At 34.7% G+C, this 20,861-nt stretch overlaps 2 protein-coding genes across 7 annotated transcripts; both read left to right on the top strand.

The window, feature by feature from the left end:
- The first annotated feature begins 72 nt into the window (after positions 1–72).
- On the top strand, positions 73–5,876 carry LOC118035778 (uncharacterized). Of its 5 annotated transcripts, XR_004685255.2 has the most exons (6): positions 78–459; positions 538–665; positions 782–894; positions 3,905–4,090; positions 4,834–4,990; positions 5,642–5,876. XR_004685255.2 is itself a non-coding variant. In XM_035041418.2 (5 exons), the coding sequence occupies exons 1-5, from the start codon at positions 128–130 to the stop codon at positions 4,657–4,659; spliced, it is 954 nt and encodes a 317-aa protein (XP_034897309.1). In that variant the 5' UTR covers positions 73–127; the 3' UTR covers positions 4,660–4,674. The 5 variants fall into 5 exon arrangements, 4 of the variants coding, with proteins under 4 accessions (XP_034897309.1, XP_034897312.1, XP_034897311.1 ...); XM_035041418.2 differs by lacking the exons at positions 4,834–4,990; positions 5,642–5,876 and adding an exon at positions 4,465–4,674 and having other exon boundaries at positions 73–459; XM_035041420.2 differs by lacking the exon at positions 5,642–5,876 and having other exon boundaries at positions 76–459; positions 4,754–5,079.
- A 10,447-nt stretch (positions 5,877–16,323) lies between these two features.
- On the top strand, positions 16,324–20,634 carry LOC118035777 (AP2-like ethylene-responsive transcription factor ANT). 2 transcript variants are annotated; one of them, XM_035041417.2, is made up of 9 exons: positions 16,329–17,364; positions 17,463–18,123; positions 18,364–18,446; positions 18,606–18,614; positions 18,709–18,797; positions 18,878–18,951; positions 19,031–19,081; positions 19,165–19,241; positions 19,659–20,527. In XM_035041417.2, exons 1-9 carry the CDS (start codon positions 17,043–17,045, stop codon positions 20,273–20,275), a joined length of 1,983 nt encoding a protein of 660 aa, XP_034897308.1. In that variant the 5' UTR covers positions 16,329–17,042; the 3' UTR covers positions 20,276–20,527. The 2 variants fall into 2 exon arrangements, with proteins under 2 accessions (XP_034897307.1, XP_034897308.1); XM_035041416.2 differs by having other exon boundaries at positions 16,324–17,364; positions 18,364–18,614; positions 19,659–20,634.
- Positions 20,635–20,861: the final 227 nt, after the last annotated feature.

Raw genomic sequence — 20,861 nt, 5'->3', positions numbered from 1 at the left:
TTAATAATTTAATTTAATTCTTTCATCTCCCTCCACGCGAGCAACGTATGGTGAGAAATACCGAAATTAGATAGATTCTTTTCATATCCTTTAATAGCGCAAGAACAGTTAACCAAAAAAAAAAAAAATGCTGCTGCTAAGCCAAGCTCCAAGAGGGGCTTTATCGGCCAAAAGACGCACTCCACTCAAATTCGTCCCCCAAAATCCACCATTATTCTTGAACTCTACCAAACCCAAATTCATTTCCAGAAAACAATCAACCTTCCCCCTTACTCTTGCCAAACCCGAAGGAGGTTTAGATTCCACTTCTGCAACCAAACAATCCCTCTCTACCAACAATCCAGCTCCCTCTCCTCCAACGCCTAACGACACTGTTTTTGTGGGCCAAGAGGATGTTCCTTTAGAAGGTGTCATTCAGTTCGAGAAACCCACTTCTTCTGGGCGTCTTGAAAAATGGGGGTAATTTTCATCTTCTTTTATTTACAGATTTTACGGGCCCTTTCTATTTCATTTAATCTTTTTAATGCTACGTGGCAGTCGTGTGGCTTTTCTGGCTGGTGGGGACGTGTTGGCTTTGCTCTTGTTCTCTGCAATTGGCAGGTTTGGCCATGGTTTCTCTGTTTTTGACTTCGAGACACTACGCACTGCTGATCCTTTTATTGCTGGTACGCATGTCTGTTTTTATTTATTTTTTAAATAATCTATTTGCATGTTTTTCTTTTCAGTTTAAAGTTTAAATTCAATTGCTCAAAGGGAGTTAATGTGGGTTAATGATGAGCAGGGTGGTTTTTGGGTGCTTACTTCGTTGGGGGTTATGGTGAGGATGGTCGTGGAATGAATGGTCTGACTAAGGCTGCTATTGCTGCTGCCAAATCATGGGCTACGGGGATTCCTGTAAGTTCCATTATCTGCTAGGAGGTGCTGTCTATTTATTTCCTATTGTTATTAGGAGGATTTCGCGAGTGCAGATGCTAATTTGAGATCACAATTTGCCTGAACTCCTTGCTTGGACATGAATGAAACTTACTCAATTTGTCTCCTTTTGAAATGCTTGATTTTATGGCGTAGCTATATGCCATCGTATTATTTTATGCACACATCACATTATGCTTATTGGCCTCTTCTGATCATGAAATTTAATTAATCTTTTTCACATACTGCGTTTTGCTTTCTTATTTACAATCTTATATTTTGCCTGTGGACTAATCATAAATGCTTCTAATGGTAAAAACTCATAACCTGGGCATTTGGTGTCATCTCAAAGTTTACCCACACTTTTAATTTTTGGCGGTAACTTTGACTTCCCATTTATCCAGTGCCATTCTAATTATTCGTGACTTCACATATTCATATAAATTTCAGTGGAGGGGTGACTGAACTTAACCCTTAGTTAACAGCTCTGATGTATTAGGCATCATCATATTTTGTACATTAATGGACTAGAAAGAAAAGGAGATAATAATGCGAACCTGGAGAGTAAGAGCTTTTGAACCCACACGCAAGAAAAACAACTCAAGAAAGCTAAAATCAGATAACAATAAAAAACCTGACACAATGATTATTTGAACCAAGGCATCGAAATTATTGGATTAAAAAGACCCTAATCCTATGATTATAATGAGTCATGAACTAAAAGTACATGAAGATTGCTATAAAGATAATTGATCTTTAATAGATCCACGAAAAATTCAATGAAGAACCTAAAAGTATGGGCAATCTCACACAATATATTATTATGAAATCGAAGTTTGTAAAAAACCTAAGTACAATCTAAATAGCCCTATTTACACTAGGTAAAAACATCCTAAACAAGGCGAAAAAACAATAAAAGATCACAAATCCAAATAGAAAAAAGAATCTTAAACCAACTAGAAAAATAATGCAATTCTCATATAGTAACTTCTGAACCTTATCACAATGATTTCTTGATGTCTTATCGTTACAAAATTTTAATCCTGTATAAAATAATGCATATGGAATCTTCTAACAAAACTTCAGTTTGATTCAACGGTCGGATAGATAATCATGTTTGTTAGTGTAAAATTGTGTATTAGAAAAAAATAAAGCTAAAACCGACTTAAATTTGTTCAACTCCTACCGGAATCTGCCAACCATGAGGAAACCAAGCCCAAACTTCCCCTCCTTGTCCTTGTCACTTCCTCAACTCCTTTTCTTGTGTGGATTTTTACATTAATTATAGGTTGATCATCCCTTATTGAAGTCTGAAAGCTTAACTTGACCTAAATGTCCTGAATAAGCACATTGAGTGCCTCTTTAATCTTCTTGGCCCTTGACCTTGTAATGGGCTCAATTGACACCTTTATTGGATCATTTGTTTTTGCTTGATGATTCTCATCAAATAAGGTTGTCCCTTCTCATGGCTTTGGAATGGAGTTACTTGTTCATTGTTTTGCACATGTTATCAAGATGATCATAGGAGTTTGCACACTAGACTTTAGCAGGTGCAGGATTGAATGCATTGATTACAAATTAGATTCCATCAATGGCTACAATGGGGTGTGTCCTATATGTTTTCTGATCTAGAATTTCAACTTTGGAGCCTCTTTATTGAGCTGCTACCCTTCTCTAAATTGTGAGACTTACTGGTCTATTGCTAATTGACTTAGAGGCTATGCTCTATATGTGGGACTATTATGAAGCAGGGAATGTCCTAGGCAATTGGTATTCTCTAAGTTGCCTATTGTACATTTAATGAAACAACGTCAATAATTGCATATATGAAAACATCCATCCCAATTAGTTTGACTGATATTTAGTTGAGTTGATGTGAAAATCGTGCATCCAGTGCAATTTTATTCTATATCAGGCTCTATATTGTAAAACCATTCCTCTCATGTGACAGGGAACAATTGCATTTCTGATCTGTTTAATGCCTCATGCAAGTACTGAGAGCCCAGCGATCTCAAAATGCTCAGTAGAGGTCTTGCTAGAGCATTTGATATATAAAGGGTTTTGATTTTTTTTAAGGTTCTTTCTTAGATGGCTAACCTGTACTCTTTATTGTGTTGCGTGGAGTTCTGTTCTCAGATACACATTTTGCTCCTGCTTGTTTTAGGATAAAAATTAAAAACCTTGGCTTTCAATGTTTTCTTACAAGAGGTTGCATTTATTGTCTGTGTTGATTGTGGAACAAGATTGCACCATCAAGCATGCCGTGGTTCCATGTCTCAGTTGTACATCTAATAAAGAGAAATCAACAATTGGTAACTGAGGTTTAGTCGAGGTGATGTTAAAATGAATAAATCAGTGGAATATATGTCTGCAGCAACCCTTTTATGGTACAATCGTACCTCTCACTTACCAGGCTAAATTGCATTTCTAATCTGTTCCATGCCTCATGTAAGTAGCGAGAGCCCAGTGATCTCAAACTACTCAGTAGATGTCTTCCTATATAATTCATTATATAACAGTTTTAAAGGGTTTACATTTTTATTAATGTTCTTTTTTAGATGGCCATTTTGATCATCCTTGATTGTGCTGCACAGATTTCTATTAGCTTATATAGATGTTGCTTTTGCTTTGTTTCAAGATAAAAATCAAAAGCCTTACGAGTTCATTTTTCTCTTACAATCGTGTGCCAGCTACCAAGTTGAAGAAATTATTTTTATCTGTGTTCATTGTTGCTCGTGATGCACCACCAAATAAACCACATTTTCATGTTTCAGTTGAAGTTGTCTAGGGCTTTTTCTTATCTGAACAGGTTCTTTCCTTTTCAATAATATTCATTTCAATTATCTTCACATAGCTTGCTATTTGAGTGACTCTCATGGCTGAAAATTATTAAATAACAAAAGGTATTATTGCAACTATATTGGTATTTGTCAAGCAGGCACGGAAAAGAATGGCTGGCTGAACTGTTTTCTATCATTTGCTTGATTGGCAGCTAGGATTGATTATAAGAGCAGCATCATCAGGCCACATTCCACCATCTACCTTTATCTTAGTAACAATGGGAAGCACAGGTGTTTTACTTATTGGATGGAGGATGCTATTAACCAGAGTTCTCTCCAATGATGAGAGTAAGAAGAACGATGTATACCGGCAGGGCAGCCCATTTGAACTATTTGAGGTATTTTTTTTTTTTTTATATATAAATTTTTAATCTCTGAATGCTTGAAGCCGTAGCTTTTTGCACTGCAACCCAGGAGAATTGTTTGTAAAGAATCTTATTTTATCATATTATGCGTAATGGAACTTGAAATTCCTTACTTAGATGAGCGCATGAGAAGTGATTGTTCCTTGAACGCCATAACTACTGCTTTGGAGGGTCTCTTTATTGTACTGCTCTTTTTCTGGAACCACAATGCCTCTCAAGCATTCCATACCCAAATACTGATTCCCTGAACTTTGGCTTCTGAGTTGAGCAATGTGTAGATAGAAATGGAGCATTGTTGAATTGGGGTCGATTCACTTTTTTTAAAGGAGATTGACATTTGGATACAGGCATATGTGTTGTCAGTTGGTAAGGAGGCCTGGGGGTCAACATGCAGTTTTCACCATGTAACAGCCACTGTAACCACAACTTATCTGGGAGGCCTTCCCCTTTTCCTTCTCATTCTTCTGCCATTCTTATGGCAGACTACTCTTGGAAGGATAAGGAACTTGAACTTTCCAATTTATACCCTTTTTTTCAAATAATCAGAAGGAATTTCCAATTAAAAATAGGTGTATATCTCATCCTCTTATTTGAATGATTCACCAAAATATATCAGCATTTTTCTCTTCTTTACAGATTGAAACTGGATTCCTCCCAATGTGCTAACATATTGAGATACTTATTGCTAATGGAGAATTGCACGTGAATCTTTGCAGTTGCTCACATCATTGGTACGAAGGTGGTGACAACATGGCCATTTCAGATGTGAAGTGATTTGATGGAAGGTTTATTCTCTCACAAGTCACAAGACATCATCACTATTCAGTTTTTGAATTCGTTGTCACTTTTACTTACCAGCTACCATTGTAACAGGTATGGAAAACAAAATCCTGGTTAGATGTGAATTTATGATTGTTACGACTTGAATTTCAATACCATAGCGTTCTTAAATCTTTCTGAAATCTGAATATGCTTGTTTCCTCCGTTCTTAGTCGAGGGTATATAGAATGGAATAATGCTGCAATTTTCTAGAGCCATTAATACCAAAATCTGCTGCAGCAATTTTTTTTCTTTGAAAAACAAAAAAAAACAAATTATTTTGGATTAATTTGAAGTTAATCTTATAATCAATTGATGAAGTGGGAAAGTAGTGCTGTCGAGGCATGTACTGAAGTTGCCATTCATAGTGTCTATGTTTGATGGCCTTGTGGAAATCTAGAGTGTTGATCATAGGTCTGTATCAATAATACCTTATACCATTTCATATTTCTGTTAAATGATGTTATATTTTTGTGGATATGATGTTGATCCTGTGATACCATTTCATATTTCTGTTAAATATGTTGATCCTGATTAGCTACTGTGTATGCACTGTAGATGATGCGCAATTTTACATTTTGGAATTGATATTTGAACTATTAATTCCACAATTTTACACAATATTAGTGGCCTTTGGACTGATTTTTGGTCACTCTGAAATGTTGAGGAATTGACTGAATTTGGAGGTATTTCTGACCCGAGCAGGTTTCAACTATGATCAGAAGAGTTTCATGTTTCCTTTTTTCTGTGTCGAAAGTTTGTAACACCAGGCCGCTCATGATATAAGCCCAAGAGTGCCCGAAAGTTTGTAACTTTGTGTCTTCCTCTATCCCTCCTTTCACTTAAGGTTCGTTTCTGGTTCCCTATAAAATGTTTCCCACTCTTCTGTTACACTTCTGTTAGCTGTTTTGAAAATATATTAAAATAATATATTTTTTTATTTTTTAAAATTTATTTTTGATATTAGGATGTAAAAATTATCTGAAAATATTTTTAAAACTTAAAAATAAATAGGCTGTCAGTGATGCTTGCTGGGCACGCGCATGAACATTTTCCCTTCTCCAGTCAAAACAACCATGAAATTCTGATTAGCCAGAGACTAGAATCTGTCCATGGCTTGTCGTTTCAGGTACATCTAGTTCAAGACATCTTTATCCCAATACGCGATGAAGTTAAAAAAAACATCCCACGTCTGGGTCTAGGGTTCTGTCATTAGCTATGAAAAAATTCGTTTTTTTATTAAGACATTAGATCATGGATCCTCAGGTTTCCAAACAGGCAAATCGGTAGAGGTTTTTTCTGTAATTGTATGTGGTTCTGCCTGATTGGACGTTTCACAAAGCAAAAGTACCATCTCTGATCGTTTTGTGGTGCGGTGTGACAACGTGATCGGGAGTGTTTTGTAAAAGTATTATTTTTTTTTGCTTAAAAATATTTTAAAAAGTAGAAGCCATTACTGAAGAATCGCTCATCATCGTGATTAGGAAAGATTATATTTTATTTTAAAATATATTAAAATAATATTTTTCAAAGGTTCTTCCAAATCTCGACAAGGATGAATATTTTATAGCTATTCCTGTAATTATTTTTCTTTTTCTTTAATTTAAAGATTTGTGCCAATTGCGTTCTTCTCAGCAGCGTAGATTTTTAAAATTTAAATGGATTGAGCTATTACTGTAGCATAATTAATTAAAATCTTAGTTGTGCTGTTAAGGATCTTGGTTGCACCAATTGAGATCTTAGTTGTGTTGTTAAGGGTCAAGGGCTACTATAAAGGATTTGTTTTATGAAAAGTAATTTTTAAAAAATTACTTTTATTTTTTTTACAGTAATCTTTTAAAAAAGTTGATTAATAAAAAATATTTTAGAGTAAAAAAGAATTTGAGATAGTTTTTATATATATATATATATATGTATATATATATATATATTTTTTTTTTTGGGCAAAATATAATTTTTAAAAGCTGATTTTTTTTTATTATATCAAATCTGATCCTTAATTTTTTTATATCAACTTTAATTTTTATTTTTTTTATTGTTATTTATTTTTGTCTTATTTTTTTTTTATCTATTAGATTTTATCCTTAATTTTTTTATTTCTATTTATTTTATTTAAAATAATTTATGAAAATGATTTATTTTTCAACCTCATCCCCTTTCTTTTTTTTTGTTTGTCAAGTTTAGTTTTTTATTTTTTTATTGCTATTTGTTTTATCTGAAATAATTTATAAAATTTGAGTTTTTTTTTCTATTTCATCATTTTTTAACCTTTTTATTTATTAGTTTTTAGTCTTTATTTTTTTAATAAGTTTTTTTAAAATAAAATATTAATAAGTTATTTTTCAATTTCTAAATACCAAAAAATATTTATCTTTAATTTTTTGCCATTAATTTTTTAATCTCATTTGATAATCATAAATTTTTTAATTGTTTTTTGTTCATATTAATTAATTTGCACAGAATTTTGTACTAAACAACTACTATTAAGAATAACATAAGTGTACAAAACTAATATTGAAAATAGCAATTATAAGCAAACTATGCTATTTTTTAAATATTTCTTTAACCTATACCATTCTCTTGAAACTTTTACGAAACTATATTATATTTAAAAAAAAAAATCAGAGATATATCCCTAAGGTGTCCCACTAGCTAAAAAACACACCAAAGCTAATTCACTTGATAATTTTTTTTCTTCCGAGTCTGGTATAGCTCGAGTGATTAGTCGTGTTTGACCACGATAAGTTGCTGAATCGTTTGGTTTTAATCATCTAAGTCACATCATGTAGGTTGCTAGTCTAGAGCAATTAGCCTCAGGTAAACTTATTTTACAGCAAGAGAAGTTAGGATTTTTTTTTTTTTGAAAATTAGCACAATTTTAAAAAAGGACAAATTAGCAAAAAAAGTTATCTTTTTATTTATAAATAGTATAGCTAGTTTTTGTTATAAATACTATAGTTTTTACATGCGGTTTTTCATTTGTCATGCTACTTTTCCTAATCTTTTTTACAAATGCTATTTCTTCAAAACTTTCCAACACTTGTGCTAAGTTTGAAGAACACTCAAAAAAGAGAAAAAAAAAAAAATTATTTCGTAGTCGTTCCTAGTTCAAGACCAAGCATTTTATCTGGTTATGAACCGGATAAGAATCCAAATCGGCTCCTTTTCCTGCCTGCAGGTCTGAGTTGGATCAGTACGCAGCAGATAAGGCACAACTCATGAGCCCATAACTTAGAGATGGTTTTGTTAATTCAAGTTTTAACGCGGATGATCCGTGAGAGTGTTGTAAAAATTTGTTTTTAATGTGTTTTTTTTAAAAAAAAAAATTTATTAAAATAATATTTTTATTTTTTAAATTTTATTTTTGACACTAAGACACTAAAACAATCTAAAAATACTACAAAAAAATTGAAAATAAAAAAAAATATAACCCAAACAAGGTATATAATGGCAAACCGGTCATGTCTTGTTGTTACACAGTGGGGAATAGAAGTACACAGATATCCTGCATGTGAAAGGGCTTAAAGTGAGAGTGATGAGATCTCTTTCTGGTCACATTCCTTGGCTGTGATATTAAGCTTTAAGGATATCTCCAAACGCAGGAGGCAAAAGAGAAGCCAAAACCAAAGAACTGTCCTTTTAGCTCCTGTTTTCCCTTCTCAATTACCAGAGTTAAAAGGATAAATAAAATGTCTCTTCTTTTGCAAAAATGTTGTTCCTATATATCCCAAAAAAAGCCAAAAGTAAAGCATTTCTTTCTCCTTTTTCATTGGAGCATATATAGTTAAAAAAAAACTATATTTCTACTATTCAAGATGCTATATTAACATCATGCTCTAAATACTATAAAAAGAAATATCCTTCGTTGTATTGTCCACTCAACGATCAAAGAGGCAATTATATGGATAAAAATGTTTTCATGGACGTGTAGCCACAAACATTCAACGCTGACCATTGTGAACAATTTGTTGGCAATAAGGGAGAAATAATGATGCGAAATTGATGTTTCAATGGGAACCCACGCACCATCTTGATCGATCTCGTGCATGGAACTCTTTCAACTGTATGTTCCGAAAACATTTTCGTTCTCGGCACTCTGAAGAGCATTTAGGATGGGTGTTATGTCCTAAGATAGGGCTTCTTTAACTAATTTGCTTAAGGACTTGAATGCCAAGTCCTACCTTGCTTAGGGTCCGGATCTATTTTTCACTGAAGAAGAAGCTAGTGGTTGCTCCGCTGATCAAAACCTAGCTAGCTGTTCCTTGACAGTAAGAGCAAGAAACCTCCCCTGAGGAAACAGGAGAAGGGTAGTGTGAAAGAGAATCAGGTGATTGAGACTTGACAGATGGGCTTGGATCTTGACATGTCATCTCTAGCAGAGATAGTGAGGTGAGAATGGTGACAACAGAAAATGCATGGCTGGAAGAGTTAAATGCTCTAGGGTTGCATGCAAAGGAGCCTTAAATGAGAGTCAGTGTTAAGAGCTCTCCCATTCTTTCCCTTCGCTGCTGCTGCTGCTTCTTTTCTTTCTTTCATTTACTTTTAATTTTTTATTGGGCAATTCCAATTCAAGGTCTCTTTCTTTTTCACAAGCATGGAGTAAATAAAGCATTTTATCAACAGCTTGTCGCAGAGAGATACAGCTATTGTTATTGTCCTTCTCAAGCCACCTAGCCTTTCCAGTGATCTCATAGCGCACTTTCTTCTGCTGGCCACGCTTATTGGGCATTGGCCTCTTGTTGTGATCTTTTATAGGATTTTGTTTTGGATTTTGTGGTCTCACGTGAATCTCATTACTTGTGAAATTAAATTCTCTCCCTCAGAAAAAGGACTGGGCCTCAGGATTAGATTAAAGAGGTTGAAAAATTAAACCCAACCAGTCACTTCACCTCCACAAGGTTTATGCATGTCTGCTGGAGCAGAGCATTGTCTCATATTGAAATATTTATTGTTTCTATTTCCTTGCACGTCAGATACCCAATATTCTATTACCGAGATTACTGGTAGCTGCAGGTTTGGTTGCATTGTGATGTGATTATGCGAGCTCGCTTGACACCCCACCAGTAAAAAGGATGGTGTTCTTTCTCTTCAGAAGATAACACTTCTGTTGAATCCTCCCTGAAAAAAGACTGGTAAAAGTTTTAAGCAAAATCCCGTCACTGCTCCCACCAACACTTGCCCACTCGCTCTTACCGTGTTAATCTCTGCACATAAAAATACTGGAGAAACATTCTATTGTCTCTTGGGTTTTAATACAGTATATGCCAGCTCAACAGCTGGAGTTGCATGTCCTGAAGGTCATTAAATTAAAATGAAACTCAGCACAGGCTTGTCTTGCAACTGTTTTCCACTGTTTTTATTTTTGTCTTTTTTATAAAGGAGTGTTTGTCCTTTAACCTCTTCCTCTTCCTCTCTCTGTAACTTGGAAGGTCCCCATTTCTGACTAAGATTTATGCCTGCAGGTGGTCAAGATTTGTTTTCTCCAATTCTATGTTTCCCATCTGGTTTTTCTCTCTTCCATCGAGATTGCAACGCTCTAGCCCCTTACAATGGATGGCTAAATAATTGGTTTTATAACCGTGGGAATTAGAAAGGGGCGGTTTACAGGGACACAGAGACCATTATACATATCATCTGATATCTAGATTCCTTTATTTCTGTTTCCTTCTCTGAAAAGGGTGAGTTTGGAATTGGATGAACAAACTTCCACTGCCACCAGAATCCAATTATGTCTTTTATATATGTTTGTGTGATCAGTAGAAGGAGATTTGTAGCGCCTAGACATAGAAGTAGTGGGGCGGTCCTGGTGCATTGCAATCTAATAGAACATGGCAATTGTCAAGAGTATTCCGCTGAACTACGTACTTGTCTTGATTGTACATATCAGGGTTTCATTTTAGCGCTCCACTCATCGGACTGTGTAATCGAATACTTGCGGTTATATTTATTTTTTAAAGTATTTTTTATTTATAAATATATTAAAATAATATTTTTTATTTTAAAAAAATATATATTTAATAACAATGCATCAAAATAATTTAAAAACACTAAAAAAATATTAATTTAAAATAAAAAATAAAATTTTTTTAATTTTTTTAAAAACGTTTTTGAAACGTAAAAACAAAGATTAAGAAGAATTTGTTCTTCAAAAATAAAATAATTTGAATATCTATTGAGGGCAATGTAGTCTTTTTATTAAGTTCACTTGTTATTATTTTTTAATTGGCTAACCTTTATTGATTTTGTTTTTTTAATTAAAATTTGTATTTTTATTTATTTATTTATTATGAGGTTATCGTAATTTCATAACCTAAATGGTGGGTTCAGCAAGTTACCTAGTTTAACTCAATTCATTTTTATGTTATGTTTTAATTGGATACTGTTTTTTTTTTTTTTTTAATTTCTTCCACTAACAACTCAATGTTATTTTTTATTTAGTTTTTTTTTTTTCAATTTTATCCTTCAATGTTAGGCTATTTGAGAATTAAATTTATAATTTTTTAAAAAAATAATGTATTTTTATATTAATTCCAATACATTATTCAAATGAAAATTATTTGAATTTAAAAATCATTATCATATTTCATAAAGTAAAGTTTGGAGAGAATAAAGTAAATTTAAGGCAGTGTGGAGAATTAGTTGAAATTGTATTTTTTAAAAGTTATTATTTTTTATATTTTAGATTATTTTAATAGTTTGAAATTAAAAATAATTTTTAAAGAATAAAAAAATTAATTTAATATATTTTTAGACAAAAAAAATTGCAGGCAGTCATTCACTGATTAAGGAAAAAGGCCTCAGGAATTGGATCACTCTCTCCAAGCACACACGCTAGCCAGTGTTCATGGATTCACTCATCATTGCTATATAATCAAAAGAATCCCTCCAACCTCTGTGCACGCACTCAACTCCCGAGTACTTCCCTTTCCCTCCTCTTCCCGTCCTCTCCTTTCATGGTCCAACCGAATCATTCACGTTTGAATATCTGTCTCCAATGAACAGCTTTCATGCAAATCTCCATGCAAACACACCCACCTCGAAAAGAACCTCCTGAAATGACAAATCACCGGGAATCCAATATATATATATATATATATATATTTTACAGCTAGGGGAAAAGGCCGAGGAAATTAAGGAAAATATCAATTTTGATCGGTCATCGGGAATAGGGCAATGTAGCATATAGGAAATCAAATACCATAATATAAATAGCTATTTATATTTATTTTATTTTTTTTATTCTCAAGTATCTATATCATATTCATGTCCTCAACCAGAATAAAACGAAAATAATCACTTGGTATATGGTGGAAGGGTTTTTCTCACCCCTCACCCTACCAAAAAAAAAATAAGAAATAAGTTAAAAGATTTTAGAAAACACTCTATGGATAAATAATGATGGATTCAGATTAAATGAATCCAAACAATCCCCTGAAATAAATATAAAAAAATCCTCTAAAAAATAAAAAAAACTCAAAAAACACTAAAAAAATATGGGATCGGGCGTGATGGCCCAGGCCCATGCACTAGGAACATGGGCTCAAGCAAGTAGCCCTAACCCATGCTTGCATGGGTGCACGTACAGTGCACCTCAATGGATGTATACGCTCATAGCCCATTGCACTACTCATAAGAGCCTGGATAGAATGACCTTTAAAAGAGTATTTTGCCTCCATGCTCGTTACGTCTCTCCAGGGATTGCCCATGCCATTATGATGCCTATGCCATTATGATACCCGTGCACATAGCCAGTACTTTATATCGCTCCCCTAACTATCATAGGATGAACTTTGGTTATCAATCTCGTTGTTTCATGTCAAATTTTTGACCCCTCTGAAAATTACACATCAAAAGAATATGGGGACGAGTCTTTCTCAAATTACAACTCCTTCTTAAGTTCGTGAAGATTTTGTTGTTAGAGTTCGTGAAGATTTTGTCGTTAGCAAACAACACCCAAATCAACTTCCACAAGGAAAATCATAGAGAGCAAAGAAACCATTAGAGATTGTTTGTTTTGTTATTTGTGGGCTAATAACTCTATTTTTTCATGAAGGTAAAAGATATATAATCACCTTTATTGATAATTATAGTTGGAAAATTTGTGTTTATTTTTTGCAAGAAAAATCTAAAACTTTTGAAGGCTAAAAGAGGTATAAAGCACTTGTTCAGAATGAAGTTCACTGACCAATAAAAATACTGCAGAAAAATCATGGTGGAGAGTATAACTCATATGAATTTGCAAATTTTCAGAAGATCTATGTAATAAAAAGTCAACTTATCGCAGTTTATACGCCTCAACAAAATGTTACATGTGAAAGGAAAAATAAATTATCATGGATATGGTACGAAGTCTTTTGACAATGAGTGGCTTATAAAAAAATCTTATTGGCCTGAAGTAGTAAATTGGAACATTTATATTTTTAAAAGAAGTCCCAGACTTGCCATTCAAGATTAGACATTGGAGAAAGCTTGTAATGGATGAAAACTGATGGTAAATCATCTTAGAATTTTAGGGTGCATTGTCTATGTTTATATTCTATATTAAAAAATAAGAAAGTTTGATGACAAGAGAGAAAAAATCATTAATCCTAATATTAGTTGTTATTTAAAAGCTCGTAAATTTTATAATCCTAGCACCTAGAAAATTATTATTAGTCATGTTATGTTTTATGAAGTTGAATCTTGGATATTAAGCAATGATGGTTTTAAACAAAATATTTTAATGGATTAAAATAACGAGAATTATGAAATAAGAGAAAAGCTTATGGACGAAGCACCATAATCAGTACATGATTACAGCATATTGAATAGTCAATGATCACACTGAGTTAGAAAAATGCCTACATAGATAAGTGATTACAAGATAATTAAATTGATCAATTTGATGATCCACTTAATTATTCTGCTAGATTATGATCTAGCTTTTAAAGATGTTAAAGAAACAAAGTAGTAATTAAAAAGGCTGTAAATGATGAAATTGATGTTATTGAAAAAAACAACACTTGAAAATCAATGAAGCTTCTAAAAACATAAAAAACCATTGATGTAAAATGGTTTTTAAAACAAAATTAAAAGGGAATTATATGTTGACAAATATAAAACATGCTTGGTAACTAAAGATTATAAGCTAGAGTACGATGTCGATTACTAGGAAGTTTTTGCTTCGGTTACGGGGTATGATACAATTATGTTTTTTCTTTGGTAACTCAAAATGCATGACCTATGTTGAATGTAAAACCAATATTTTTACATGAAAACCTTGGTTAAATTGAGTGTTTAAGAATATCAATTTAAAGAAGAGATAGTTAGATATTAGTTAAAATCCTATTCCAAGCAGGAATTCTTGATAGAAAAGGATTGCGTCTAGAATTCTTATTGAATTAGTTAATTATAAATCTTATTTGGATCATGATGGTTAGAGGTTGTATCTAAAATGTGTTAATATTAGCCAATAAGAGTTGGGGTGGTTCAAAAGGTAAAACATTTTGACTTGATTTTTCTGGCCATCTTTTAATGGTTGAAAAATGTCGCAGACCCATGATGCACCATCCATGCTATTTTTGAAAGATAAATAGACAGGAGAAATAGACATGTTGAAAACAAAGAAAATTCGAGTCACACGCACTCGGTTTTTCATAGTTTTGTCCTGGGCACATGGGCTAAAATCCTGCAGGCCTAATCTTGCTTGGTTTTTTTTTTTTTAACTGGCTCTAATTTGTTTTTATATTTTACAATAAAATCAATTTTAAATAAATTTGTTCAGATGATATTTAATGCATATCAAACATTCTCTTTTCTAGAAAAATAACGTGTGTTAATACTCGAATATCCCTTCTCATAACTCACATGTACATCCAATTTATTTTTATTATAGGAGAAAATAATAGTATTATGTTCCCAGCTTACACCTCAAAAATAACATCGGAAAGGATGCCATATACTGAGATTTTTTAAGAATATAGTTTTTTATTATTTTTTAAAGTATTTTTTATATTGAAAATATGTTAAAATAATATTTTTTATTTTAAAAAAATTATTTTTAATATCAGTAAATTAAAATAATATAAAAATACTAAAAAAATATTAATTTAAAAAAAATAAAAAAATTTAAAATGCAAAAACAGTTACGAACGCAGTATCTTGAAATAAAATACGAATTTCGACTTTATCCTCCCGGAGGGGCCTTTGATCATCATTCCCGGAATCTTTTAAATATATCACAGACCCACTTCCCCACTTTTTGCCGTGGAAGCAGGTGCTCACTCCACACCGAATGACCCAAAGTCGTTAAAAAAGCAAATGGAGTTTCTGTTCTTTTTCGCATTTATATTCAAATCCAAAAAGAAAAAGGTATAATTTTACACCACGCGTTCTACATAGCGTGGCACGTGACAATCGCGTTTTGTTTTTTAACGTTGAAAATATTTACCCTTTCTTCAATTGTAATTTCAAGAGATTATATATTGCCTGCACTTTACCATGACGTCAATGAAACCGTTAATCCCTTTCAAAATAAATTCCACCATCTTTTTTTTATCCGAAGCATTCTGTATGTATCTTTTAATTTTTTGAAAAAAAAATGGTTTTTTAATACCAACAACTCCTTTTTTTTTAATATTTTATTTATCTTGGTCGGAACTAATTTCTCTGATTGAACTTCCTTTAACTCCGTTTTTTTAAATATTTTATTTATTTTGGTCGGAACTAGTTTCTCTATTGAACTTCCTTTAACTCTTTTATTTTTAAATTATAATTTAACTTTATCTTATCTTGCTTAAAAAAAAATATTTTAGAGTATCTATGAGTATGGTATTAGTTGTTTTTTAAAGTATTTTTCTTATAAATATATCTAATTAATATTTTTTATTTTTCAAAATTTATTTTAATTTTAAATAAAAAAAATTAAAATTTTATTGAAACTCACAGCAGCACCGAAAGGGCCGAAGTTGCTCATTTCACCTAATGTTTTATAAACAAATAAAAGTCACGCTAGGAATTCACAGATAACAGTCACCACCAATATCATGCTGCCAGATGAACAAAGCAGGAAGTCAAAAATGGTCACATCGATGACCCGCATAAGAAGCTTTCAATCGAAATGAACGGTGGGTGATGGGGCTGTGAGAGCAATGCATGGTCACAGCAGGAAGGTGACCCGAAGGGGCCTGCGCCTATGTCCCACCGGTAAAGTATATGTTTTTGAATCGAAAGCTGTGAACCAAATTGGAGCAGTATTTAAGTTGAAAGGAAAAACAACAGATATAAGTTGGATTGCAGAGTGGCAGTGTACTGCATGAAGTGACTGCAGGGGGCAGATGTCATGCCCATCAAATCTATCTAAGGCCCTTTCGCACAGTAAAATAAAGCTAAACCCATTTGGTTACTGACCAGCCTCACCCTATTGGCTACGACCACGCACCCACTGGATTTAACTGTCATTGAGAGAGCGATAATAAAGTTTGATGACAGTATCTTCTGGGTGTTTTTCTGGCTAATGAGGAAAGTATATACTCATTTTCTTAGCTGTTGAAACTTGAAAAAGGTTTCGGTGGTATATTGATCTGCCTTCTTTTATTTCCTAGGGTTTAAGGGGGCGCTCTTCTGAAGGGATAAAAAAAAGGGTTAGTAAAGAGAGAGAGAGAGAGAGAGAGCGAGGTGGAAGGGAGGTTATACTTGAGAGAGATAAAAGCTAAAGACGTGGTCTTTCTCATATACACAGATCCCTATGGAATGCAGGGGTGCTACCCAGCATTGCTCGCTAGAATTCATTCCTTTTGTTTAGTTTAAAGAGACCAGGTTTGTTCTCATTTAGAGAGAGAGAGAAAGAGAGGAGAATTTTGTGGGTGAGTGCATAGAGTAGAGTTTGGGTCGGAATTTTTTTTTTCTTGCAATGAGTTCTGGCTGCTAGACAACAACAACAACAAAAAAAAAAGGAAAAAAGAAAAAGAAAAAACCAAGCTTTCATATGGAAGTAGGCAAGATTTTGGGTATGATTAGTTTATTTCTATGGCAATGATTGAGTTGCCTTGCAGCGAGGGAGAGATACTTCTAAGGAACCTCCGGAAGTAGGAAAAGGAAGAGAGAGGTAGAGTGAGAGGAGGAGAAGATGAAATCGACGGGTGATAACAACAATGGAAGTAATAATAACTGGTTAGGCTTCTCTCTCTCGCCCCACATGAAAATGGAGGTTGCTTCTGACCCCCAACATCATCATCAGTACCATCATCAAAACCATGCTCCTACTGCTGTTTCTGTTTCTGCTGCTGTTCCAACAAGTTTCTACCTATCTACCACTCACTTCAACAACCCTGGAATCAGTTATGGAGTCGGAGAAAATGATGGCTTTCACTCTCCTCTGTCTGTTATGCCCCTCAAGTCTGACGGGTCTCTCTGTATCATGGAAGCTCTCACTAGATCACAACCTGAAGGTTTGCTTTGTGCTTCCTTATTTCTTGTTTAGTTCCTTGTGTTTTTTCCCTCTTGGTTTGAAATACTGCTTTAAAGCATATGCGTTTGTGTTTTCAAGGAATGGTGTCGAGTCCGTCACCGAAACTGGAGGACTTCCTAGGTGGTGCAACTATAGAAAGTCATCAGTACAGTAGCCATGAAAGGGAAGCTATGGCCTTAAGCCTAGACAGCATGTACTACCATCAAAACTCAGAGCCAGAAACTAATAGACAACATTCGCTCGACCTTCACGAACCATTTAGGCAGCAAGACCAGCAGTTTTCAGTTCAGCCCCACCCATACTATTCTGGAATAGCATTCCAAGGTCTATATCAGGCCCCACTGGAGGGGGAAACCAAGGGTACTCAGCTTGCAGATTGTAATTCACCTATTCCTCAAATGGGAGACGATGAATTGCCTTGCTTAAAAAACTGGGTTGCTAGACACTATTCCTCCCAAAGTGCACTGGAGCAGCAGATTAATAGTAGCATGGTTAATGATGGCGGGTCTGTTAGTGCTATGGGCTGTGGGGATTTACAGTCTCTCAGCTTGTCTATGAGTCCTGGTTCGCAGTCAAGCTGCATTACAGCTCCGAGGCAGATCTCTCCTACTGGCGCTGAATGTGCGGCCATAGAAACGAAGAAGCGAGGTCCTGCAAAAGTGGGTCAAAAACAACCTGTTCATAGGAAGTCTATTGACACATTTGGCCAAAGAACATCACAGTATAGAGGTGTTACAAGGTTAGATGGAACTGTTTCTTTACCCGCTACATTTTCAAAGTTCTTCGTGATTATAATGAATTGATGAACAGTTGTGCTCATGCCTCCTTTTGGATGTTTCCGCTCACTCGTACATTTCTTGTTCAGTTATCACTGCTACTTTGAATTATTTTTTGTACTATTCTATTCTAGGCTGTGCTTTCCTTATACTTTTGCTCCTTTTTATGTCCAATTAACCGTTTTGAATTAACCCCCTTCCAGGCACAGATGGACTGGTAGATATGAAGCCCATCTCTGGGACAATAGTTGTAAGAAGGAGGGCCAGACCAGGAAAGGAAGGCAAGGTTCGTCATGGAAAGCTAATAATGTTTGCAATTTCTATTTGGAAGTATTGCTTCTTTTTTTTCCCCGGGTTCTTGGCCCCTCTGTATTCATGACCCTGACCTGTGCTATTTATTTCTTACTTGGCTTGCACATGCTTCTTGGAATCATGCAATTTTCAGTTTATCTGGGTAAGCCTTCTCTTAAACACTAATGGTGGTCATGTTAGAAAGACCCTTGCTGTTCACTTTTGACATTATTTCCATTTCAATGATTGACATATAGGGGGTTATGATATGGAAGAGAAGGCTGCAAGGGCTTATGATCTTGCTGCCCTTAAGTACTGGGGACCTTCAACCCATATAAATTTTCCGGTAATATTTAATCCTCTCTTCGAGACATTGTCGTTATGATTGTTTTATGTTCACTAAAAGTCATGGTTTTTCTTTTTCAGTTAGAAAATTACCCGGAAGAACTTGAAGAAATGAAGAATATGAGCCGCCAGGAATATGTTGCGCATTTGCGAAGGTAAGGAAATGGCTTACCTTTCAAATGGTTTCTGTTTACGAGAAGAGGGTGTTCATAGATTTTCTCCTTTGCCTTGCAGAAAAAGTAGTGGGTTTTCTAGGGGGGCCTCGATCTACAGAGGAGTAACGAGGTTTTTATTATTCTCAACTTCTTACTACCAACCAATTTTTCAGTAGAAAGTTCAATTCAATTAATATTCTAAATCTTATGTAGACATCACCAGCATGGAAGATGGCAAGCAAGGATAGGCAGGGTTGCAGGAAACAAGGACCTTTATCTTGGGACTTTCAGTAAGTTCTTGCAGACGTTTAAATGCTTCCTTGCTTTGTTTGCCATTTCCTCTTCATCCACTCATTTAAGTTCAAATTTTGTTGGGCTCTTGCTGTGCATAAAGAGCTTTTTAAAGGGACTCATTTATGACATCTCTGCCCTGATGTCTCCACTAAAGACTAGTGATGCTTTTATAAGGCTGCTGATGATTTATGGTTTTACTTTGGGACTATGCGATACATCACTGATTCCCGGTAGTACTTGGAACTTTTTTAAGGCTGTCTTGCCAGTTAAGATGCTAAAGAGGAATAGAAGAAAGTATTTCCTTGCCGAAAATGCTTGATTAAAGTCTAAATTTTTGAAGTGACCGTGGTCCTTTAAAACTAAGCTGTGGATATTGTAATGTGCTAAAAGTCTTTGATTAAAACAAATTTCAGGTACCCAAGAGGAAGCTGCTGAAGCTTATGATATTGCTGCGATCAAATTTCGTGGGGTTAATGCCGTGACTAACTTCAACATAACAAGATATGATGTGGATAGGATCATGGCCAGCAACACTCTTCTAGCAGGAGAGCTAGCCAGGAGAAACCGAGATACGGAATCTAGCATTGAGGCCATTGATTATAACTCATCAACACACGGCAATGGTGTTCTATATCAGTCATCGCAGGAACAGCCAAATGCCTGTGGAGAATCACTTGATCAGAAGTCGATGAGTTCTGGAAATTATCGAAGCTCTTCTTTCTCAGTGGCATTGCAAGATCTTATTGGTATCGATCATTCAGCGAACTCCAGCCAGCTGGTGGTAGATGAATCAGCCAAGCGAGGGACTCTTCTCTCTAACCCCTCATCGTTGGTGACCAGTTTGAGCAGTTCTAGAGAACCTAGCCCCGATAAGACTGCCACCACTATGCTCTTCGCTAAACCACCACTGGCATCAAAGTTCGTTAGCCCTACAACTAGCGTCACTCCTTGGTTCCAAGCTGCCCAATTGCGGCCAGCGGCAATCCCCATGTCTCACTTGCCAGTTTTTGCTGCATGGAATGACACCTGAGGCCTTGTGTTTCTGGTTTACATGTGATGTTTTTGCATGAACCAAGGAAAAGGAGGAAATACTGTTCAAGGAGGAAAAAGGAAGGGTGAAGGCAGGAGTTTTCATTATGTTTTCTTTTTAAGGTGTTAGTAGAGGAAATTGGGGATTCAATGAAGGACAAGGGTGGGGCCCAGTTATCTGTCTGTAACCCAAGTGTAAGAAACTTTTGTCAAATTGACCTTTTGGCTCATATTAGAATGAAAATTTTGCAAATGGAGGGAAGAGGTAGTAGAGAGTGTAGTCTAATGATAAAATTCTGTGGTATGATGTTGGCAATACAGTAAGTGGCCCTTCTCTATATAATTGAATCCACTTTTCTACTTTTTAGGGCTGCTAAGTACAAACCCAGCTCAATGTTTCTCAATAATGCAAAAAGGGTTTAACTTTGACCACAAAATCTCTTAAAATTCCTTCAATCTGTTCCCCAATCTGCCCTACACCATCATCACGGTTCTATCCTTTATTATCTGAGCTTTCCTCAAAGGTAACAGACATTCCCACTTCACCACTCGAAAAGGGCAGTGGGAGAGATTCTAAGGGAGAAAAG

This window comes from Populus alba, chromosome 2 (assembly GCF_005239225.2).
Source record: "Populus alba chromosome 2, ASM523922v2, whole genome shotgun sequence".
Taxonomy (NCBI): domain Eukaryota; kingdom Viridiplantae; phylum Streptophyta; class Magnoliopsida; order Malpighiales; family Salicaceae; genus Populus; species Populus alba.
The sequence above is the reverse complement of the archived record's forward strand: the minus strand, read 5'-3'. Positions and strand labels throughout refer to the sequence as shown.